Here is a 25,422-nt window from a genome sequence, read left to right on the forward strand (position 1 = left end):
CCTATATAAGTCGCACTAGAGTTTAAGTCACATTTATTTGATCAAATCCAAAAGCAAGAATAGACATTTGAAAGGCAATTTAAAAGAAATAAAGAATAGTGAAGAACAGGCTGAATAAGTGTAGGTTATATGAGGCATAAATAACCAACTGACAAGGTGCCTGCTATGTTAACCTAACATATTATGGTAAGAGTCATTCAAATAACTATAACATATAGAACATGCTATACCTTTACCAAACTATCTCTCACTCCTAATCCATAAATCCCATGAAATCTTCCTGGATGTGGCTTCTAAACAACTCTGCCAACTCCAAAGGTATGCGCCGCTTCCTCTTGTCCTTTTCTGCTGCATATTTCACTACATCCAGCTTGTAATCTGCACTACATGATTTCCTTTTCAACGCCATTTTTCTTCAGCCCTTCTCACTTTTTATAAGTTACCGCCAACGTTGAAATGATCCATTTTAATAGCTACGGCAGTAGCATATAGCAGTTAGCAGTCAGCATCCCATGGCCCACAATGCACTTCTGCATGCTTGGTTGACGTGTGTGTGACGATTGCTGACATTTTCTTCGTCTCTTCTGCGAATGAGATAAAAAATATTTTTTCATATTTTACAGTATTGTGTTAACAATTTCACACATAAGTCGCTCCGAAGTATATGTCACACCCCCAGCCAAACTATGAAAAAAACTGCGACTTATTGTCCGAAAAATACAGTACACACCAGACATAAATCATGCACACACACACATATATATATATATATATATATATATATATATATATATATATATATATATATATATATATATATATAGTGTGGATATGTATATATGTATACATATACACACATTTATATATATATATACATGTATGTATATATACATATATATATACACACACAAATATATACATATATGTATTTATTTTTTATATAGCTGTGTATATATCTGTATGTGTGTATATATATGTGTGTGTGTATATATATATATATAATATATATGTGTCTATATAACATATATATATATATATATATATACACACACACAGTGGGGTAAAAAAGTATTTAGTCAGCCAGCAATTGTGCAAGTTCTCCCACTTCAAATGATGACAGAGGTCTGTAATTTTCATCACAGGTACACTTCAACTGTGAGAGACAGAATGTCAACAAAAAATCCAAGAATTCACATTGTAGGAATTTTAAAGAATTTATTTGTAAATTATAGTGGAAAAATAAGTATTTGGTCAACCATTCAAAGCTCTCACTGATGGAAGGAGGTTTTGGCTCCAAATCTCACGATACATGGCCCCATTCATTCTTTTCTTAACACGGATCAATCGTCCTGTCCCCTTAGCAGAAAAACAGCCCCAAAGCATGATGTTTCCACCCCCATGCTTCACAGTAGGTTTGGTGTTCTTGGGATGCAACTCAGTATTCTTCTTCCTCCAAACACCACCAGTTGAGTTTATACCAAAATGGATACATGGATGATACAGCAGAGGATTGGGAGAATGTCATGTGGTCAGATGAAACCAAAATAGAACTTTTTGGTATAAACTCAACTCGTCGTGTTTGGAGGAAGAAGAATATATATATATATATATATATATATATACAGTATATATATATATATATATATATATATATATATATATATATATATATATATATATGTGTGTCTATATAATGTCTGTGTGTATATAATGTATGTGTATATATATATACACATACATTATATACACACAGACATTATATAGACACACATATATATATATATATATATATATGTGTGTGTGTCTATATAATGTCTGTGTGTATATAATGTATGTGTATATATATATACACACATGTATATACATATATATGTGTACATAATAATGTGTGTGTGTGAACATATTACAATGGACGTGTATATATATATATGTTTACGTGTGTGTGTGTGTGTTTGTTGTCTTGTGTGTGACCATCTTTGTTGACATTTTGTTAAGGTTGGATTTTTTATTTATTTTTTGCACCATGACTAGGAAAGGTTGTTTGCTTTGGGTCATAGAAGTAAATGGTGCACATGTTTATGCACATTCAGAGCATAATAAAGGTAACTGATCTGAAATACTCACCTTGTCCACTTAATTGCATAAATCATATCTGCAGCTGTGTCTAACGAGTGTGTTGTCTTCCCTCCATGTTCAGGGTGCCCCAAGTCAGCGTGGTCAGTCCAGCAGCCTGCAGCAGAAGAGCCAAGTCAATAAGTCCAGCTATGGCAGCTCCCCCTACTGGGCCAACTGAACTCGTGTGTGTGTGTGTGTGTGTGTGTGTGCGCGCGTGTGTGTGCGTGTGTGCGTGCGTGCGTGTGTGTGTGTTGGAGCATGCGTGGACATGCACCACTCAAGTGTCTGACTGACAAAATAATGGAGGGGCAAAGAAGCTAGAAAACCCACACTACCACCGCTCTGTATATCCCCCTTTTCAAATTGATGGCTGTTGTATGTAAAATATATTTATGTATTTATACAGTATATATGTATTGGTAGAACATGAAATGTGGTTTTCTGCATTTTAGTTTTTATTTTTGAAGGGCATTTTATTTTGAAAAGCAGATGTGGAAGGATGAGAATCATGAAGATGAAGTTGTTGAATATACTTGAACAAAAGCATCGTGTGATGTGGATTCCTTTTTGTACGCACACACAAACTGAGAACCATGGAGATACAATTCCAAGCATCATTTTCATGGCCAAGGCCCGTTTTTATTTTTTAGAAGAAAAATGTTTTTGTAATTTTGGTCGGCTGCATCTGTGAATCCTTCTTTGAAGCCTGACTTGATAGCTTCACTTTCCCGCCACCGTCTGTCAACTAGTTGGCTGCTCGGCAGTCAGGCCTTGATGTCATTTAACATCCTTCTTGTCCTGATTAAAACTTCAAACACTTTGTCTTGATACTCCAAGTTTCTGTGCCTTTTTTCTAACATGGGCGGGAAATCACAGGCGTCACTCACGCTCATGTGAGCGACATTCCCACGTTGTACTTGTGTGAGCGACATTCCCACGTTGTACTCGTATGAGCGACATTCCCACGTTGTACTCGTGTGAGCGACATTCCCACGTTGTACTCGTGTGAGCGACATTCCCACGTTGTACTCGTGTGAGCGACATTCCCACGTTGTACTCGTGTGAGCGACATTCCCACGTTGTACTCGTGTGAGCGACATTCCCACGTTGTACTCGTGTGAGCGACGTTCCCACGTTGTACTCGTGTGAGCGACGTTCCCACGTTGTACTCGTGTGAGCGACATTCCCACGTTGTACTCGTGTGAGCGACATTCCCACGTTGTACTCGTGTGAGCGACATTCCCACGTTGTACTCGTGTGAGCGACATTCCCACGTTGTACTCGTGTGAGCGACGTTCCCACGTTGTACTCGTGTGAGCGACGTTCCCACGTTGTACTCGTGTGAGCGACGTTCCCACGTTGTACTCGTGTGAGCGACGTTCCCACGTTGTACTCGTGTGAGCGACATTCCCACGTACTCGTGTGAGCGACATTCCCACGTACTCGTGTGAGCGACATTCCCACGTTGTACTCGTGTGAGCGACATTCCCACGTTGTACTCGTGTGAGCGACATTCCCACGTTGTACTCGTGTGAGTGACATTCCCACGTTGTACTCGTGTGAGCGACATTCCCACGTTGTACTCGTGTGAGCGACATTCCCACGTTGTACTCGTGTGAGCGACATTCCCACGTTGTACTCGTGTGAGCGACATTCCCACGTTGTACTCGTGTGAGCGACATTCCCACGTTGTACTCGTGTGAGCGACGTTCCCACGTTGTACTCGTGTGAGCGACGTTCCCACGTTGTACTCGTGTGAGCGACATTCCCACGTTGTACTCGTGTGAGCGACATTCCCACGTTGTACTCGTGTGAGCGACATTCCCACGTTGTACTCGTGTGAGCGACATTCCCACGTTGTACTCGTGTGAGCGACGTTCCCACGTTGTACTCGTGTGAGCGACGTTCCCACGTTGTACTCGTGTGAGCGACGTTCCCACGTTGTACTCGTGTGAGCGACATTCCCACGTTGTACTCGTGTGAGCGACATTCCCACGTACTCGTGTGAGCGACATTCCCACGTTGTACTCGTGTGAGCGACATTCCCACGTTGTACTCGTGTGAGCGACATTCCCACGTTGTACTCGTGTGAGCGACATTCCCACGTTGTACTCGTGTGAGCGACATTCCCACGTTGTACTCGTGTGAGCGACATTCCCACGTTGTACTCGTGTGAGCGACATTCCCACGTTGTACTCGTGTGAGCGACATTCCCACGTTGTACTCGTGTGAGCGACATTCCCACGTTGTACTCGTGTGAGCGACATTCTCACACAAATGCAAACAAGGTTCGTCAACCCAGGATCAGATTTGATTGAATAAAATGGATGTTGAAGTCAAGTTTGTCCCTAAAAAAGCTCAAATGTAAAGAAATTAAAGTATTTTGTAAAAAAATTAAAAAAACATCTAAATAAGGAGTTACTCGATAACATAAAGGTTAATAAATGTCTGACACAGTAAATATTATTTAAATGGCCGCTTGTCAGCCTGACTGTGAAGTGCAGCTTTTGCAGCTTCAAATGTTCTTCCCAGATGGACTGAATAGTGACCGTCAGAGACATTTTGGACATAATTACGCATTTTCTTTACGTATGCTTTGTCTAAAGTACATTAATTTACAGTAATAGCTTAAGTGACTGTACTTGGTATTTTGCTGTATGATTGGTGTCTATCAGGGCTGTGGGAAAAAAATGTATTCAAATACGAATCGAATCAAATATGTTGTGCGATTCAGAATGGATTCTCTTTTTTTTTTTTAATTATTAAAAAAATATTTTAGTTTAATAGTTAAAACAAATTTACATTATTGCAATCAGTTGATGAAACATTGTCCTTTACAATTATAAAAGCTTTTTTTTATTTTTAAATCTACTACTCTGCTATCATGTCAGCAGACTGGTAGTTCTTGCTGAAATCTAAGTATTGAATGAATAAACAATCCTTTTCAATGGGACAAATATCGTCTTTGAATCTAATCGAAAAAAATCGATATATTATCGAATTGTGACCTCAAGAATCGATATTGTATCGTAGGACACCCAAAGATTCGCAGTTTAAAATATTGTATTTCACTTCCTATTAATGTAGTTTGTTGTGTTTAAAATATTGTATTTCACTTCCTATTAATGTAGTTTGTTGTGTTTAAAATATTGTATTTCACTTGCTATTAATGTAGTTTGTTGTGTTTAAAGGAGATATCAAAATGTGGCAGCTTTTATATCCTGACTGTTAGTCGCTGACACTTCCGGTCATGCGCTGAGTTCATTCACTTGAGCAGGTGTGCAGCTTTATTTACACACACACCGAGAACGGAAGTCCACGCCACTATAACACTACCTGGCGCGCCCTCTGGTGGTCGCCGGCTGCAACAAAATGAAGCTCAATACACAGCACCAGCAGCTGTCGTAAATTGTCAGCAACTGTCGTAAATGTAACGTTGTGACCGTGTGTGTGATTAAAGACGTCATGACGCGCGGGAGATTGTTGCTCAACAATATTTGGGATGCATCCTGGACAATATTTATGACAAATTTGTGCTTTACTTTAAAGATGTGATTTTTGGTTTTACATCGTATGAACAAAAATTTGAAAAGGAATTCTACCTTTGCAACCTCATTATTTTATTGGCTAAGTTTTATATTCATAAATGTAAGTTTCTTAATACCCGTCCTATCTTTTGTGCCTTTAAAAAAGATCTGGAACTTTACATGAAAACGCTCTCTACCTCTAACAACAAAAAAGCTGTGAAAACAATGATGCTGTGTTCCAAATTTAAGTTGTTTGATGAATCTGAATAAGCCTACGGCTTTGCATTTTATTTATTATATATATATATATATATATATATATATATATATATATATATATATATATATATATATTTGTATTCTATTTTTATTGTTTTGAACTTACAACTCCCTGGCGCTGTTTTGTACTGTTTTCATAATGTTTTATATTGTTGTTTGACTTATTGTTAGTAATTGTTGAAATTTATAAATAAACCTTTAAAAAATATATATATATATATATATATTTTGGATGCACCGTAAGTCTTCAGTTTTTTCCTTATTGGTCCTGTGAATAACCAGAATAGAGGTCGTCACTCAGCAAGAGAGGAACTACTAGCTGTGTGTAGTAGTTATAAAATTGCTGTAAATGTGAACATGCAGACAGTAAACAGGAAGGAAGAAAAAGAAAGCTTTAATTCATTATAGAAAAACAAAGCTTTAATTCATTATAGTATCTGGTAAAAGGCCCCGCGATGAGGTGGCGACTTGTCCAGGGTGTACCCCGCCTTCCGCCCGATTGTAGCTGAGATAGGCGCCAGCGCCCCCCGCGACCCCGAAAGGGAATAAGCGGTAGAAAATGGATGGATGGATGGATCTGGTAAAAGTAAGAAAAAAGGGAGAAAGAACATCATAACTAATTACTTCACAACGTTTAAAAAAAGGGTATGAAGACAAAAAAAACTGTGATAAGGTGATCTGCCATCTATTACTTTTGACTGGTGCAAAAGAGTCCAAAAAGAGAAATGAAACAAATAGTAATCTGTGTTAAAAAAACATTCTAATGTTTGTTTGGAAAATACTTCCCCGATTTATGTTGTTTTTCTGTAATACCTGCGTTTTAAAAATGTCTAGTTGTTGTTTTAGTCACTGATCGGGTTTCGACTACTTTTGCCTGGTTTACCTGTTAGAGGGAGACACGTTCTTTCATTCGGCCAACACAGACTGGACCTGAATGAATAAGCATCGTGTCCGTGTTTCTGTTCAATATCCACTCCTCTACAGGGCTGTAACATGTGCACTCTTTGCTTCTTTTATTCATTGATTGATACTTTCATTAGTAGATTGCACAGTACAGTACATATTCCGCACAATTGACCACTAAATGGTAACACCCCAATAAGTTTTTCAACTTGTTTAAGTCGGGGTCCACCTTCATCAATTCTTGGTAAATATGGCAGCAACAGCAGCAGCAGGTAATAACCTAAAAGTAAACATCAACATAACAAAACAAGGTATCTATCTTGAATCATCATAATGTAAATAATAGACATGAATTCATCAACTGAACCATAATATGACATAAATCACTGTGATCCTAACTTTTTAATTGTAGCATTACATTTTATTATCACCATTAATTTATGTCATTTGTTTTAAATGTGATCAGAATCATCTATAATGTCGCCAATATTCATGGACAAGCATACTAAAAAAAAAACATAAAACACACTTGCTCTGTTTGAGCCACACATGACACATTTGAGTAGAACTACATCATAGAACTACAAATCCCATCAGCCAAACCAGGAAGCAAAGTGCCGGTATTTTTAAACTCAAGCCATACCGAAGAATAAACCTACAATCACTCAAATGCAGGCGGACACACACAAGGTGACAACAATCTAATACAACACATTTCAATCCGCACATTACTGTGTTTGTAACCTTTAATTGAATCATTTTGCCGATGTGGTTCAACAACTAAAACAGCGAGTGTCAAACAACAATTCAATCAGCCGCACAACAAGCGCCGCGGACTTACAGAACACACAGAACTTAGAGAACTTACAGAACACACAGAACTTAGAGAACTTACAGAACACACAGAACTTAGAGAACTTACAGAACACACAGAACTTAGAGAACTTACAGAACACACAGAACTTAGAGAACTTACAGAACTTAGAGAACTTACAGAACACACAGAACTTAGAGAACTTAGAGAACACACAGAACTTAGAGAACTTACAGAACACACAGAACTTAGAGAACTTACAGAACACACAGAACTTAGAGAACTTACAGAACACACAGAACTTAGAGAACTTACAGAACACACAGAACTTAGAGAACACACAGAACTTAGAGAACTTAGAGAACACACAGAACTTAGAGAACTTACAGAACACACAACTAACACAAAAGCAAGGAAGCCAGCAAGCATGACATTTAAACAATAATTCAGATGATTTAACCAAGAAAAGCGGACATAAAATGATCTTACCAGTGAGGTCTGCTGGTGACTGTTTTTTTATACCAAATGAAACAATGTCAGCATTTTTAAAGGTGGTCACCTGACAGTGGTAGCCACGCCCACCTTAAAGTCCCAAGCAAGTCCGCCAGAAACATAACAAACACACTTAGTACATCCAACTGTAAGATAAATAGTCATAATAACTTCATCTAGCTTCACCAACCACGATTGGGGTGGGGGGCGTGGTTAAGAAGGGTGGCGTATAATTCACCAACTCGAGTATTTCATATATATATATATATATATGTGTACAGTATAAATATATATATATATATATATGTATGAAATACTTGACTTTCAGTGAATTGTAGCTATATATATTTATTGTATTATATATATAAATAAAAGAAATAGTAGAATTTCCGACGGCACCTATCAAATACACAGTAATAAAAACACAGTTGTTCTACTAACTGTACTGTGCTTGCTGGTTACTAAAAAACAACAACACTTACCTTTCACTATTTGAGTAACCTTTGTTCTGCCATTTGCGTACTGGCGAGCGATCTCCGAATCCGGGAACATCCTTCACGGATTTGTTGTAGACATCCGCAAATGAGAAGGGGATGTTGCTTCCAGCTATCAGCATAGCCATCTTTGTCTCAGCATAAGTTACACCATCGGGTCTCCATCTTGCGAGGTGGGCCATAATACTGGGTTGTGAAGGATGCTGCGCTGCGGACACTTTGTGCTTCACTGAGCCTTCATGACTGAGTATATCCCTTCACCGTGTTCAATGGAGAAGTCTGTTCTACAAAAGTTCCCCTTCCAACTCTCCTGGATAAACTGAAATTCTTGTTTCCATTCCTTCTGGAACTAGCAAGCATATTTTTTCATTTTGCTGGTCGCCGGTGTAATATATTGTGTTGGAGTCAATAAGCAGGCCACGTGATGAAGTTATGTTTCTTTACTGTGGGCTTCAGAACACACATTCTGTTCTATGTACAGTAGATGGCAGTATTGTTATGTACAGTAGATGGCAGTATTGTCCTGTTTAAGAGGGTCACAACATTGCTGAGTCAGGTTCTCATGGAGCTACAGTGGGCGTGGCCTCCAGCTCCGTCTGAATTTCGGGAGAAAATTTGTCCCTGGAGGTTTCAGGAGATGGCGCTGAATTTCGGGAGTCTCAGCAAGTATGTTACCTGTGGTTGTATCTTTAATTGACTGCATGGCTGCCAGCGCCTCCGTGATTTGTCTGCAGTTATCCCACGCAAGAAGAGCAGCTGGGCGGTGTCACGTACATCGCAGCTCTCATCCAAAGCCAGTGAAAAACAGTCAAAGTCGGCCGTTCTGTTTTTCAGCTGAAGCTCCAAGTGTCCAGCGATGGTCTCAACCCGCTTCGTTAGTGTGTCGGGAGAGTGACACGTTCTCAAACGCGCCCCTCTTCTCCGGGCAGATCAGCACGACAAAGTCCAATAAGCAACCTTAATAAAATCTGTCAGAAAACACCATACTTTTTCTGGCGGTTTTGTGAGGAATAACGAAACTTGCCTTAACGGCTGTGAAATTTGGCAAAAAGTCCTTGTTGGGTTTGCAGTTTCCCCATCAACACTATCAGCCTCCCTTACGCGCGTTTCAGACAGATTAATTTTTTCTCCTGCTTTCATCGTGTACTGGTGATTCTAATTACATTCTTTAAACAGCGAACTGTGTATCACAAATTAAGTGCACGGCTTTATTTCACATCTGTCAAGAAATACTTGGCAGTCCATGTCTTGTTAAAAACACGCCATTTGTCATCAACTTTTCTCTCGGGGATAACCGGGCATCACTTGTCACTGAGCACCTTCACTCATACGGCCATAAATAACACTTTTCAAAATGAAAGTAGCACAATTGTATTGCGCGCACGACTTTTTAAAAATGTAATCTGTGATTGCCGCAGTTCATTCACGCACACACGGAAGTAATACAAATAACGATTTTTATAACAAAAACAGCACCGTTGTATTGCAGATTCGACACTTTAAATGTATTTTGTAATTTAGCGCCCCCCGCGACCCCAAGAGGGAATAGGCGGTAGAAAATGGATGGATGCCCAATCTGCCCGAGCGCCTCAATGACAGGATTGTGCCAACATTTGCTAGATAAGGCCTCACTTTGGATGAGGAGCAGCTGATCAAATGAAAAGCAGGTTAGTTGTAGTTCTATTGATGGAAGGTTTATTTACACAAGTGGATGTCATTCAAGGTCAAGGCACGGGTCATCAATACAGCATAAACTACTTTCAGGTATAGTACATTACAAAATAAATTCAATAAATGAAAAACAAAAACTGTACATAATTCAGTCATTTTTTAGTCAGCATTTTTCTTTTTCTTCTTTTTGGCTGACACCGGAGATTCCAGAACTTCTTCTGCTGCTTCTGACTTTCGCTTCTTCTTCTTGAGTGGAGTAACAGCGTCCTCAATGGCTTCTTCTTCTTCCTCCTTCACCTTCTGCTTCTTTTTCTTCTTGGCTGAAGAGTCACCTGCTCCGTTCTCTGCAGCCTCGGCCGCATGTTTCTTCTTCTTGGCAACTGGCGTCTCCACATCTCCGTTCACCTTTGGACAGGAAACAGGAAGTGAAGGGTATTGCCGCAGCCGCCCTAAAATAGAGCTCAGCAGGCCAGGTGAGTTTGCAATGCATTGTGGGTCTGACATACCTGCTGGGTTTTTTTTCTAGTCTGTCGCTATCAATATCCTCAAACACGAATCTTTCATCCTTGCTCCAATTAATAGGGAAATTGTCGCTTTCCCTGTGAGAATCGCTCGCGCTGCTGATTGTAATCAACGGGTGGATGTGAGGAGTCCGACAATCTGTCGTCACGCGCACTACTTCCAGGAAAGGCAGGGCTTTTTTAAGAGCGACCAAATGTTGCGAACTTTATCGTTCATTTTGTCTACAAAATCCTTTCAGCAAAAATATGGCAATATCGCGAAATGATGAAGTATGACACATAGAATGGACCTGCTTTCCCTGTTTAAATAAGAACATCACATTTCAGTAGGCCTGTAATGAATCATCTTTACCAATAGCTCTATGACTGACAACCGTAGTTCAGCCAGGAATTGCTCATTTCAAAATTACATTTACAGCCCCGAAATCTGGTTTTCATTGCGATGTCCCGCCCTCCACTGTTTGACCAATTAGAAAGTCTGAGTGCATCAGGTTGGATGCAACATGGGGTTATGCTGAACGAAAAGTGGCAGTCATTTTACTGTTGCCTCGGCTCGCCATCAAGGTAGGCAGAGGACATAATTATTTAAACTCCACATGTTAATCTAAAATATTGCTGTGTGACTTTACAAATACATGTGGCTAATGGCCATCAGTAAAATGTGACAGTAAACATCTTGCAAGAAACTGTTCCACTGCTATTTGAAGTTCCTTGGAGTCAGATTCAGATTGACGGAGGAGAATGGGAGGACTAAAGAGTTTTGATCCTGACTGCAGTTCCATTTGTGGCCACATTACTACACATAGCACCTTTAAAGACCCACAATGCAATGCTAAAATTGTATGACTTCCTTCAGTGGTCCAGCCCACGGTCTGGGACCAGCCAATGGTTTGGAGTCAGACCTCTCTGGCACGTGGTGGACTGAGACAGGACCACAGGTGGGGGTCGGGTCTCCTGTCCAAACGTGCAAAATCAGAATGTGATTACCTCCACGTTGCCATCTTCCCCTTCCTCTTCTTTGAGCTCCTGCAGCTTCTTCTCACGCTTCTTGCGCTTCTTCTCCTGCTTGTTCAGTTTGCGCTTCATCTCCACGGCAACATCGGCGGCCTGGAGAAGAGAGCAGAGTGGACATTGTTACAAGCCCACACTGATCGTGACCCATGGAGCTTCAGTGCTGATGCTGCGTCAGGCTCATTAAATCAGTTTCAACCCTCAGCTGTGAGAATCAGGAAGCATGTGGTCATCCCTCGCAGCAGACCAGCAAGGACATTCTGCAGCAACCAAATCTAACTACCTGCTGGACAGCTTCTTTCATGACGTCAATGTTCTTGCGAGGAACTTCTCCGGTCTCGTAGAAGGACAGGCGCTCTTCCACCTGCTCCCGCAGTTTGTCTCCGTACACGCTGGACGGCAACTCTGCAGGGACAAAATAAAGAGTGACTCTGAGGCAGCAAACATGTCTGACATGTGCGTGCACATGTTAGACCGAGCTCAGGAAGTTGAGGATCAACATCAATCGGGGATTGAATGCTGCTGACGAAAAATATGAGCATCACAGCAAAGTCCACAGGAGTAAAATTGAGGAAGATGTGAGAAAGTCACCAGAGAAACAGTCGATGCGTGAGGCGATGGTGCATTTGTTGGCCAGGTATCTGGAGATGCGGCCTTTGTTCTTGGTGGCTGCACGGCCGATGAAGGTCGAGTGGAAGATCAAACCGTACTTGGGGGTGTTTGATCGGGTCTTCAAGGCTCTGCAAGATGACAGCTGTCTCACACTCAGGAACATTGACCACTACAAGACTCCTGCAGCAAATAATTCATGGATTTTTCCCTTGCCGACCGCCATGATGTATATAGTTAAAGAAAATAAACACTGATGAGGTGTTACTATGAAATCCTGGCAATTCACACTTACTAAATTGTCACATTTGACAGTAATCCTTTCATCCATATTTGTAGGCCTCATCATACTGTCATTAAGCTAGCGTCGTTAGCATTAGCTAATATGCTAAGACGTTTACAAGTGTGTTAGTATTGCCTGACCAGGGCTCAGAAAATCTGCAGACTCCTACCACCCCCCCAAGGACTGTTTTCACTGCTGGACTCTAGAAAGAGGTTCCGCATCCTCCGTAGCAGAACCTCCAGGTTCTGTAACAGCTTCTTCCCTCAGGCCATAAGACTCTTGAATGTATCATAATAATCCCCTCAATTCCCCCCAAAAATGGATTAAGTGGCTGAAATATAAAGACAATATAACATCCATCCATAAAGGTGCAATATATTTATATCTGCACCTTATTGCTCTTTTATCCTGCACTACCATGAGCTAATGAAACATTTCATTCTTATCTGTACTGTAAAGTTCTAATTTGAATGACAAAAGTCTAAGCCTATTATTAGTTTACAACGGCATTATTTTCATATCGTTTCATAATTCCTCAGTAAATTCACCAAAACGTGACCAAGTCTGTTTAGTTGATTGGAGAGCTAGCTTGCTAGTGGGTCCATGACAACTTCCGTTTGGAAACAAGGTATGTAAATAAACATTAACAAATGATGTCTAAATAACTCATTTCATAATGTTTATCTGCAGCATATAGTCCGGTGAGACTACTATCTATATATTGGGATAGGGTTAACCCTATATATCTAAGATTTAGTGGGTGCAGTACATCTCTGCCGCGGTAGCGATCCTATTGTTCTTCTTCTGCTCTACCTTGGTGCTGCGTGTGGTTGCTCAGACATTGGGGCGCAAAAGGAAGACAGGGATCACTCCAGACTTGGTCACCCTGCTGCAGTCCCACCCAGCCCTGCCATCACTGCAGCCACAGCTCCCCCCAGCAGGGAGGGGTCACCCCAGTACCTGAACAGGGCCTTCTCTGCTCCCAGGATCTGGACGGTGGAGGCAGGGTACTTGGCCAGGTTGGTCAGGCTGCCAGCATGGGAGATGAGACGGGCCCCCACCTGGAAGATGAAGACTGGTCAGCCACCACACATGTTGGCCATCAAGAGCACTACAGAGATGCAACCATCCTAGATTTGGACTGTACCATTATAATGATTACTATGCATGTATAATCACACTACTTAGAGTTCAGTACGACTGTGAAACAGCAATCAGATCACAGAACAAAAAGTGTAAATGAATAATTGTAATAAAAATATAAGATTAAGATTGACTTTGACATCCTGCAGAAAATGTTACTCATGTGTTACAACTTGTGTTAGCCATGCCTACTTATTCACTTTTAATAACCGTTCAGGGGATCTCAAACTTCTTTCACCTCAGAAAAGGTTATCACAGCAATTAAAAACTTTATGTTGATTAACGGTGCAGGCTTAAGGACATATCAGACCAAATTGCAACAACTTTGTTTATTTGACAAGGACAGTAGAATGAAACATTGCTAGCCATGGGTAAGCCATGTCCGAGTAGATAAGACTTCGAGTCACAGGCTTGTTTGAAACCCTCGTCCCTGGTTAGGCTTTTAAAGAACACATACAAAATAAAAATAATTGGCCCCATTTGTGCAGCCAGTTCTAGTAACATTTTCCTTAGGCCACTGTTTCAGTTTTGCGGAGAACAGCTGAACGTCCCACTGTGACTTTAGTCCAGTGGCAAAGACTTCCACAGACATGAGACCTTCACTGAGAACCCAGACTGACCCAGAGTGCTCTGACACCTTCTCAGTCCACATCTAGAGTCTGGCCAGCTTCATTCCTCTACCTTTATACTTCTTTACACATCACATCAGAGGCTAATCCATTAAGACGCTTAAAAAGGAGAAATTTATAAAATGATCAAAACTAATAATGTTACATTTTTAGGTACTATGCAGTGATGATGCTTCATTGATTTTAGTTCAAATATCTTTAGTGTTTGTTTATCCATCCATCCATTTTCTACCGCTTATTCCTTTTGGGGTCACGGGGGGTGCTGGTGCCATTTTGTGACCTTTCCCCAGACCATGGCACAATAAGACATAGGGGGTCAAATCACTGCATGCATGTAAACGTGTGCAGCTTAAACACAAACAAGATGTAATAAATCTGAAACAGTTTATATTTTTATGGCTTTAGTCATTTATATAATATGTCCATCAAATTTGAGCACAGGGTCAAAAATAAGACCCAAGTATTTTAATTCATTTACCAACTATTTTAGTTTGATTAATGTTGACCTGAATTTTACTTAATGATTGTTTCTTCAAATAGAAACACATTAAGGCTGTTATAAACTGGGGTGAAAGTTATTTTGAAGCCATGTCGATATTTTAGTCTGTTTAATATCTCTGAAGTCGGTTGAGAGTGTTGGCTGCCACATAAATGATTCTATCATGTGCATACAGTATTTGTGAAAATATAGGTAAATGGGTACTTGTGGCACACCCAAATGACAATTTTGGCACAATGGCAAGTGAGTGAGCCATCACATTTAATTCCTTGCTCATTTTTAAGCAACTGAAATGTTGCCAGACTAGATGTGGTTCCATTGCAGTTTATTGACTTTTAAATGCAAAAAAAGTGTTTCCATCATGCTTTTGCAATAAACTCCAATATGGAAACATCTCAAAAACCACCTCATGAGCACAAATATTTCAGCAATTTGAGAGATTTCACCAAGTGTGAGTGTTTCTGTGACTGGTTTCTTATTGCAATATTTAGGTTTTGCATATTTCTAGGTGTAATGAAAACAGATACTGCTGACTCAGCTTATTTGGGTAAACAATTTGCCTGCTGACATTTTTTAGCATGTCTTCCTATAGCTGCACCGCTGGTGTAACTTTTCTTTAAAAGGCAAATCTGGTGAATGGTTGCATCCCTCCACAACTATGTCAAGTTGGACCATCAGTACCAGGAATGTTTTTCATCACACTGATTCAGTGGATTGACAGATTTGGCAAACATCATTGGTCCTGGAAAGAAGGTGACAAAAATAAGCACTCACCACATCTCCAATCAAAGCAGCCAAGTTTGGAGCCACTTGGCTCATCTTGGAGCGCAAATAGTCCTGCAGCTCCAGTCGATAGGCCGCCAGGGACACCACACGATTGGAAAACCTCTCAATATTGATCAGGTCGATGGGGGAAATGTCCATTCCTGCACACACAAATGATGCGTCACCACCAGGCTGCAAATGAGTTGAACAAGAAGCAGTGTTTCTCCCGACAGGTCCGCAGCGAGGATGTGAGCCTCTACTGCAGGTTTATGGGAGAGATTCTTTACCCCCCTGTGTTCAACACCAGAAACAATTGTCGTCTCGGGTGGGCAATAAAAGGGGCGTGGCTTAGCCACAGTGAGGAAGTCCTAAGGATTAAAAGCAGGTATTCAAACTAACCCATGGAGGACCGGGATGCATCCAGGATGGCCTGGGCCTTGGCGTTGTCCATGACTATTTCCTCCAGGCTTTCCACGCTCTCGTCCGTCAGCTCCTTCCTGTTACCAATAAGCTGAGCCAGGCGGCAGTACATCGAGTTGTCGGGCACGATTCTGACCAGCTCGGGGAAATGGTAACCATACCATTCACTGAAGACAGAATAGAGTTGGTTTAAGTCCACAGATATAAATCAAGACGGCTGAAGAACATTCTTTGGACAAGTTGGTGAGAATGTCTCACCCAACATCGACGCTCCACCAAACAGCAGCTGATGGAGCCGAGAGGCTGGGTGACATTTGTCTACCTCCTGTTTCTATACAGACTACACTCAAAAGGTGCACAGCCTGCGGTAAGCATTAGGAGAGTAGCGGCTACATTTATGGTCGCTGTTTTAAAAAGGCAAGTCTACAAACAACCCCTTGCTACTGCATATCTTATTTCAATGTGCATCTTTCCACTTGTACATAATCGGAGTGATTTTGAGATGCAAGGAGCTTTGCTTATGCGGTTCCTTATTGAACAAGCAATAGCCAATCAACTCAAGGAATTACCTTCATTAAAACTTTGAAATGTTTCAGAAAACGACAGTCCCATTGCTCACCATTAAAAAATACACTATGACCAACACAGCAAACTTACATTACTGAGGGGCAGTATAAAAAAACGCATACCAAAAACTACCGTCAAGTTTGACTATTACAGTGCCTTAGTGCATTCTGACAAGCATTACACTTTGTAAATAATTACATGTTTTTGACCAATCATTTATAGTAAACAAGTATTAGTTGTGATAACTTACCATTTGTGTTGTCTAGGACGTAAACTATTCAATTAATCGAGTGATCCAAAAAAACATGATAACCTAAAAACTAACATGAACTGTTTAAAGGCCTACTGAAATGAGATTTTATTCAAACGGGGATAGCAGGTCCATTCTTTGTGTCATACTTGATCATTTCGCGATATTGCCATATTTTTGCTGAAAGGATTTAGCAGAGAACATCCACGATGAAGTTCACAACTGGAGAAAAGGCCTGCCTCTACCGGGAGTCGCAGACGATGACGTCACCTGTGTAGGGGCTCCTCACATATTCACATTGTTTTTAATGGGAGCCTCCAACAAAAAGTGCTATTCAAACCGAGAAAACGACAATTTCCCCACTAATTTGAGCGAGGATGAAAGATTCGTGTTTGAGGATATTGATAGTGACGGACTAGAAAAAAAAAAAAAAAAAACTCGATAATCGCGTTGCATTGAGACGGATTCATATGTTTTTAGAGACATTTACAAGGATAATTCTGGGAAATCCCTTATCTTTCTATTGGGTTGCTAGTGTTTGTGAGTTTAACAGTACCTGATAGTCGGAAGTGTACGTACACGGCCGCGTGTTGACGCGCAGTGTCTGGGGGAAGTCGACGGCAGCCTTACGGGAGGCGCAAGTTTAGCTGATATCCGGTAAGTGGCGACTTTTTAACCACAATTTTCTCACCGAAACCTGCTGGTTGACAAGTGGTCGGAATCCATGTCCGCTGTGATCCATAGCGAAGTTTCAACTCCGTGAATTTTAAACAAGGAATCACCGTGTGTTTGTGTGGCTAAAGGCTTAAGCTTCCCAACTCCATCTTGCTACTTTGACTTTGCCAATATTAATTGAACAAATTGCAAAATATTCAGCAACACAGTTCTCCAAAATACTGTGTAATTATGCCGTTAAAGCAGACGACAGTTAGCTGTGTGTGTGCGTAGCGCTCATACTTCCTAAAAACCTGTGAGGTCTTGCGTACACGTCATTACACGTTTTCAAGACGAAACTCCCGGGAAATTTAAAATTCCAATTTAGTAAACTAAAAAGGCCGTATTGGCATGTGTTGAAATGTTAATATTTTATCATTGATATAAAAACTATCAGACTGCGTGGTGGGTAGTAGTGGCTTTCAGTAGGCCTTTAAATAGACTTTCTGCTTGCAATAAGCATTATTCTCCCTAATAAATGCACATAAACATTGAAATTGCATTTTTAGCAGTTATGTACTTTTAAAAAATGAACAACTTCACATGGGCACTATTGCAGCGGCTGTAGGAAATAGCTGTCTGCATATTTGAAGTTCATTGCACTCCATACGGTCCGGATTGTATATATTTTTACTGGTTACATTTAAACTACGCAACATAACAATCAAATGGTCATGATTGTTTATTTTGTAGCACCGTTGGTAAGGGAGATGTTTTGTTTAAGACAAAATGAGGTCAAATGAAAAGATCTTATTCTCCAGGCAAAGGGCTGTGGAACCATATTGTTCAATTCACTGCTTCATCACATGCAAATGACTGATTAAGTAGGCTGTCAAATTATTTAAAACGTATCAGTGTTTAAACTAAGATTACAGTAATCTCCATTAGGCAGTGATGTCTGATATTTGGCCATTTTAATTGTGCTGTATCAAGAAAGAATATACATTTAAAGGCCTACTGAAAGCCACTACTACCGACCACGCAGTCTGATAGTTTATATATCAATAATGAAATCGCAACATTGCAACACATGCCAAGACGGCCTTTTTAGTTTACTAAATTGAAATTTCCCGCTAAGCGTCCTGTTGAAAACGTCGTGGAATGATGACGCTTATGTTGATGCGTGCTTGTGACGTTCTTGGTTGTAGCGGTCATTTTATCCCAGCACCGCCCACGGCTAAAATTCGTCCGATTTAAATCGCATATTTTACACAGTATTCTGGACATGCGTGTTGCTGAATCTTTTGCAATTCGTTCAATTAATAATGGATACTACAAAGAAGAATGCATTTGGTGGAAAGTGGTGTATTTCGGCCAGCTGTAGCAACACAAACAAAGCCGGTGTTTGTTGTGAAGCTTTAAAATGGAACAGAGCAGTCAAGCGAACATGTTTCTCTACCACATGTCAACCAGCAGGTTTCAGGGAGAAAATTGTGGTAACATGTCGGCTGAGCTCCCACTGCCCTCGTTTTTTTCTTCTTCTTCTAGTCCTTCACTCTGACTATCCTCATCCACAAATCTTTCATCCTTGCTCCAAGTAATGGGGAAATTGTCGCTTTCTCGGTCAGAATCGCTCACGCTGCTAGTGTCCATGATTGTAATCAATGTGAGGAGCCCTCACACCAGTGACGTCACGCGCACACCGGCTTCCACTTGCGGTACAGGCAAGGCCTTTTTATTAGCGACCAAAAGTTGGGAACTTGAACGTCGATGTTCTCTACACAGAATGGACCTGCTATCCCCGTCTAAATAAGAAAATCTAATTTCAGTAAGCCTTTAACATATTGTATAGTTCAGCAGCTCTAAATGAAGTTTAAATCAAATATGTCAAAAATATTTGTCTCCGCAGTTTCACATAACTTTATTACATGCAACCAATTCCTAGCATCCTGTGGTAACTAAACCAAGTCATGGCACATCTTGACCATTCCGCTATCCTAAAGTAAGGTGTGGCTATCCGCATCACCTTCTCAAGTAACATACAAAACAAATCAGTTAGTGCCACTAAATCATTATTTTTCACAGTCCTATTAATGAATGTATTTTACAGACCTCAAGTTACTGGAGTGGCATGCTTAAACATAGTAGTAACCTTACCGGACACGCATGGAGAAAGTGTTGATGTCCTTGTCAAGCTGATCCAACAGAGCGATAGACTGGATGATCATGTTGTCTACTCGGTTTACATTAAACTTAACCTTGGCTCTGGAGTAGCTGTGACCTAAACCCAGCTGGGCCTTGGAGGCCGCCTGAGCCGTTAGTCCCTTCACCATTTGGTGGAAGTGCAGGCGTATTCCTGACAGAACAGACAGGAAATATAAGAAAAGGACGGATGGAGTCAAATGGAGTTGAAGGTGATCAAAATCAGTCGGCTGTTCAGATTTTCAGTATGAACCTTCACGGAGTTTAAGGAGCATAAAATTCTCATCACAACAACTACTGAGCCATAGTGCACAGCACAAACACCCACACAAGTCGTTACCTCTTATTAATTCTGCCACAACGCCACTTGTCTGGATGGAAACACCAAATTCTTCTTGCAAGGCAGCTCCAATTTTGGCATCTCCTACGCCAAGCACAGCTTTCTTCTTGCCAGAGCGAGGAAGGTTTGTCTCAATAAACAACTTCAGGTCTTCATGTACAATACCTAAAAGGGAACGGGAGAAAGCATTTGGTTGAGTTTAACATAAATTTTGTCAATTTCAGATACAGACCTACATTTAATACACCTTGGCATCTATATCAGTAACGTTATGATTCATGCATGCATTTTATCCAAGAATATAGAACCACAAAATCTAAACTTTTGGGGTAAGTGAGGAATATAACTCACAAGATCAAAATTTTCACATCTAAATTAAAGCCAACTGTAAAATTAGCATATGAGTTGTACTATAAAGTACACCGCATTCCATTTTTTACAAAAGATCTGTGTGAGAATCCAACCATGACTAGAGATCTTCACGTCAGGGATTTATTCTGCCAATTCTGATCACGAGTTAGATTGGCCCATAGCATTACATGAATACATTTCCAATGTTTTTTTGGTGACCTGCTATTGGCAGTTTAACAATATCAATGCAATATTACAACTAGTTCCTATAAAGCAACTACTTTACTCCTACACTTTGAAACCTGCAGCTTAAAAACAGAGCAGCTAATGTATGGATTTTTCTTCTAATGTAATGACGCTAGCTTTGTTAGCATTAGTTTGCGAGTGTTAGTATCGACATTAAACAGCATTATTTCGGCATTGTTTCGTAAATTCAGCAAAATGTCACTGTTCAGCTGATTGGCAAGTTAGCTTCCGCAGCCGGTGGGTCCATGACCATAACTTCGGTTTTGTTTTAGCGGCCGTTTTACAGACATCATTTGGAAACTGTTGAGGAAAATTAATATTTGCAGCAACTTACTATGTAAATACCTAATTTTGCAACGTACATGTCTGTGGCTTATATTCTGATGCGGATAATACATGGAAACATCTTTTTATTCAAAAACTAATGGGTGCAGCTTAGTAACTTCGCTGGCTACTAATAAATACTCGAAGTAAAACTGGTCCGAAACCAGTGTTCGGATTGTGTTGTATGTATGATTAGCGGTAAATTAGTGACAGTCGTCAACATTGTGACTCGGAGAGCCAACAGAGCTAGTAAGCTAGGGTTAGGCTAAAAGGCAAATTTGTTGCTGTGCTTCTGAGATAGTCTCCCCGTCCTGCACTGAGTGCAGCTTTTAGGAAGAGGAACGAGTACCTGCGGCTGAGGATTCAACAAATATTGTTTAAGGAGGTATTTTAATGGATACTTGATAACAGGAAAATTCATGTTTAAAAGTGCGATTTAGACATTTCACATGCCTGCATTACATATACCATGTACACAGTTTCTGAGAGGGTGGATTGTGACAGTATTATGCTATCACAAATATATTAGTTGCGCTACTCTTACACAGCAGTTGGCTTTAGAACCCATAAAACTTAAGGAAAATTAAGTATTAACATTAATGTCTGTACAATAGAAGATGCCTAAAGAAATTGGTATCATCGGATGTTCAGGTTACAAATGGAAGCTGTCAGCATGATAACTCAGGGGATTGACAGATTGTAAAAAACATCATTACATCCGAAGACCCTTTTTAACAGTAGTACAACAACTCATGAGACAACTTACCTTCAGATATGGCATTTATGTTCTCCAGGGCACCCTGAGCTGACTTGAAGGGGAAAAAAGCAGCCAGGCTCACCATACTGTTGAACTTTGCCAGACTCAGCACACAACCCTCCACCTAAAATGCACATCCATAAGTCTCCAGCATTGCGGACTAAGTGGAATTTTAGTAAGAAAACAGCACTTACCTGAGGGAGTAGCATGCTGATCTCCTCCACCTCTTTGACAATAAACAAGGCATATCCTGACGCGTGCTCGTACAATACATGTAAAAGCACCTGTAGAAACAAACCAATTCGATATTTAAAATCATCAAATCAAGCATCATTTACAAAGCGCTTTTCATACATAAAAGAAATGCAACTCAAAAGTGCTTTAAAAAGTTAAAAATACCCCGGTGACCCATATCCCCCATTATCACATACTTACGCACAGATACATATACCAAATAAAAACACACCCACATATTCAACTATATGGACCAATGATTGCATGGCTGAGTACAGAAGAAACATGCAAGTAAACACCATCACAGGAACCATCTGTACCAGGTCAGGCCGTGGCGACCAGGACCCTGAGACTAAAGCGCCCCCACATGCACGGCCGATAACCCCTGATGCAAATGGCTGATTTCAATACCGGTAATTTGAAATCGCATAAAGGGAAGGAGATTAAGAGCTATTCAGTAGGATTTAAGGTCCAAGCTTACATCACACAATTTTTTACTGCATACCTTGGTAAGTGCCGGAGTGAGAAGAGGTTTTAAAATAATTAGCGCATGCTTACTTTTACCGCATGCCTTTGGTAAGCGCAGGAGTGAGAAAAGGTTTTAAATTCATTAGCGCCCTGGCGGCAATTCAAGGAAATACGGTACGCGTACACCACGTGATCATGGTAGTTTTAAAAGGAAGGTTAGTAAAAGTAACATACATGCACACGGCGTGATCTGGGTAGTTTTAAAAGGTTAATAAAAGTAACAAACGAGTACACCACGTGATCATGGTAGGTAAAGAAAGGTTAATAAAAGTAACATACATGCACACGGCGTGATCTGAGTAGTTTTAACAAGTTACTAAAAGTAACATACCTGTACACCACGTGATCATGGTAGTTTTAAAAGGTTAATAAAAGTAACATACGTGTACACCATGTGATCAAGGTAGTTTTTAAAGGTTAATAAAATAACACGTGTACACCACATGATCATGGTAGTTTTTAAAGGTTAATAAAAGTAACACGTGTACACCACATGATCATTGTAATATTAAAAGGTTAATAAAAGTAAGATACGTGTACACCACGTGATCATGGTAGTTAAAAGGTTAATAATAGCAACATACGTGTACACCACGTGATCATTGTAGTTTTAAAATGTTTATAAAAGTAACATACTTGTACACCACGTGATCATGGTAGTTTTAAAATGTTTATAAAAGTAACTCACGTTTACACCACGTGATCACGGTAGTTTTAAAAGAAGGTTAATAAAAGTAACATACGTGTACACCACGTGATCATGGTAGTTTTAAAAGGTTAATCAAAGTAACACGTGTACACCACATGATCATGGTAGTTTTTAAAGGTTAATAAAAGTAACTCACGTGTACACCACGTGATTACAGAAGTTTTAAAATAAGGTTAATAAAAGTAAGATACGTGTACACCACGTGATCATGGTAGACGCCACGTGCTGACTTAGCATGTCGGGGGAAACAAGCTAAACTCGGTTAAAATACTTCTAACGGTACAACAGCTCGGTGCATCATATTAACCCACATTAAATTGCTCGTTTTCGGCCAAAAACAAAGCAGTTCTTGGTCTCCCACATACGTGACGCACTTCCAGGCGATGCTAATGCTAATGCTAGCGATGCTAATGCTAGCCACGTTGGGAGGCTAACTTGCTAGCCAAGGCCAACACCCCAAGTGTTTAAAAACAACGTCGTATTTCTAAGGTGGCGCCTACGTATTGTTGAGCACACATGCGCCATAAAGTAGATACAAAGTAGTCAGCCAGGACAGGAGTGTATTTCCTCACCATGACGGCGGTGTGCTCTCCTGGACGCCTCGCGCGGAAAGACTGCAGGGCGCGTCTTCACTGCGATGCCACCAGACTAAATCCCGCGAGAACACAGATAGAACATCGCGAGACTTTGAAAAGGCGGTATGGCGTAGTCAACCTATTTTCAGTGATGTACCCCCTGTGGACACCTTTTTCATTCAAGTACCCCCTAATCACTTCAGAGCATTTTTGGTTGAAAAATAGAGATAAAGAAGTATAATACAGCATATAACACGCTGATAGGGAGAAGTTTTTATTTACACGATAAGTCGGATGTGTCTTTACCTCCGAGGCGGAGACTCAGTCGAACCCCTGAGGCCGACTCACTAAACCCCTAGGGTTCGATCGGACCCAGGTTAAGAACCACTGACTTAGTAGATTGCACAGTACGGTGGAGGAGGGGTTAGTGTGTCTGCCTCACAATAAGAAGGTCCTGAGTAGCCCCGGGTTCAATCCTGGACTCCGGATCTTTCTGTGTGGAGCTTGCATGTTCTCCCCGTGACTGCGTGGGTTCAACTGCGGCTTCCTCCCACCTTCAAAGACATTCACCTGGGGATAGGCCCCTCCCACCTCCAAAGACATACACCTGGGGATAGGCCCCTCCCACCTCCAAAGACATGCACCTGGGGATAGGTTGATTGGCAACACTAAATCGGCCCTAGTGTGTGAATGTCTGCGATGAGGTGGCGACTTGTCCAGGGTGTACACTGCCTCCCGCCCGATTGTAGCTGAGATAGGCGCCAGCGCCCCCCGCGTCCCCAAAAGGGAATAAGCGGTAGAAAATGGATGGATGGGTGTGTGAATGTGAGTGTGAATGTTGTCTGTCTATCTGTGTTGGCCCTGCGATGAGATGACGACTTGTCCAGGGTGTACACCGCCTTCCGCCCGATTGTAGCTGAGATAGGCTCCAGTGCCCCCCGCTCCTTCCAAAAGGAATAAGCGGTAGAAAATGGATGGATGGATGCACAGTACAGTACATATTTTGTACAATTGAACACTAAATGGTAACACCCGAATAAGTTTTTCAACTAGTTTAAGTCGGGGTCCACGTTAATCAATTCATGGTACAAATATTTACTATCAGCATAAAACAGTCATCATCAGAGTATATACATATAATTATTTACATTATTTACAATCCGGGGGTGGGATGTGGAGGGGGTTGGGGCAGGGGGGTTAGTTTTGGTTGTTATCCGCACTTCAGTCATCGACCATTAAATTAGACTGACCATACGTCCACTTTTCGCTGGACATGTCCTCTTTTGCAGGGCTGTCTGGGCGGGGTTTCTTAAGTGACTCAAATGTCAGACATTTTGAGTCAGGGATACGTGTGTTTTCAATGTACGTAGAGGGTTCAGAAGGGGTTAAAACCAAAACAAATTGTGAAGGTGTGCGCACTTAACACTGTTACAAATATGCGCCACACTGTGAACCCACACCAAACAAGAATGACAGACACATTTCGGGAGAACATCCGCACCGTAACACA

General features: G+C 40.8%; 2 protein-coding genes and 2 non-coding genes across 6 annotated transcripts in view; 1 reads left to right on the forward strand and 3 right to left on the reverse strand.

Annotated features, from left to right (window-relative positions):
- The window catches only part of ubap2a (ubiquitin associated protein 2a), a 49,779-nt gene extending 46,834 nt beyond the window's left edge, over nucleotides 1-2,945 (forward strand). For all 3 annotated transcript variants that reach the window (XM_061874718.1, XM_061874719.1, XM_061874720.1), the window contains one exon: nucleotides 2,198-2,945. In XM_061874718.1, the coding sequence (XP_061730702.1) occupies nucleotides 2,198-2,293 (96 nt within the window). In that variant the 3' untranslated portion in view covers nucleotides 2,294-2,945. The remainder of the gene's footprint in view (nucleotides 1-2,197) is intronic.
- Nucleotides 2,946-10,296: 7,351 nt separating this feature from the next.
- On the reverse strand, nucleotides 10,297-24,031 carry nop56 (NOP56 ribonucleoprotein homolog). The gene is made up of 12 exons (XM_061874721.1): nucleotides 23,910-24,031; nucleotides 22,061-22,150; nucleotides 21,876-21,990; nucleotides 20,189-20,353; nucleotides 19,804-20,002; nucleotides 16,155-16,342; nucleotides 15,765-15,916; nucleotides 13,680-13,780; nucleotides 12,419-12,567; nucleotides 12,111-12,232; nucleotides 11,804-11,923; nucleotides 10,297-10,700 (listed from the first exon to the last, which is right to left on the reverse strand). Exons 1-12 carry the CDS (start codon nucleotides 23,910-23,912, stop codon nucleotides 10,455-10,457), a joined length of 1,650 nt encoding a protein of 549 aa, XP_061730705.1. The 5' UTR covers nucleotides 23,913-24,031; the 3' UTR covers nucleotides 10,297-10,454.
- On the reverse strand, nucleotides 11,999-12,068 carry LOC133535729 (small nucleolar RNA SNORD57). The gene has a single exon (XR_009802311.1). It is a non-coding gene; the product is annotated as a small nucleolar RNA SNORD57 (small nucleolar RNA).
- Nucleotides 15,971-16,088, reverse strand: LOC133535733 (small nucleolar RNA SNORA26). Its single transcript, XR_009802314.1, has one exon. It is a non-coding gene; the product is annotated as a small nucleolar RNA SNORA26 (small nucleolar RNA).
- Nucleotides 24,032-25,422: the final 1,391 nt, after the last annotated feature.

The sequence above is a fragment of the Nerophis ophidion genome, linkage group LG16 (genome assembly GCF_033978795.1).
Source record: "Nerophis ophidion isolate RoL-2023_Sa linkage group LG16, RoL_Noph_v1.0, whole genome shotgun sequence".
Lineage (NCBI taxonomy): Eukaryota > Metazoa > Chordata > Actinopteri > Syngnathiformes > Syngnathidae > Nerophis > Nerophis ophidion.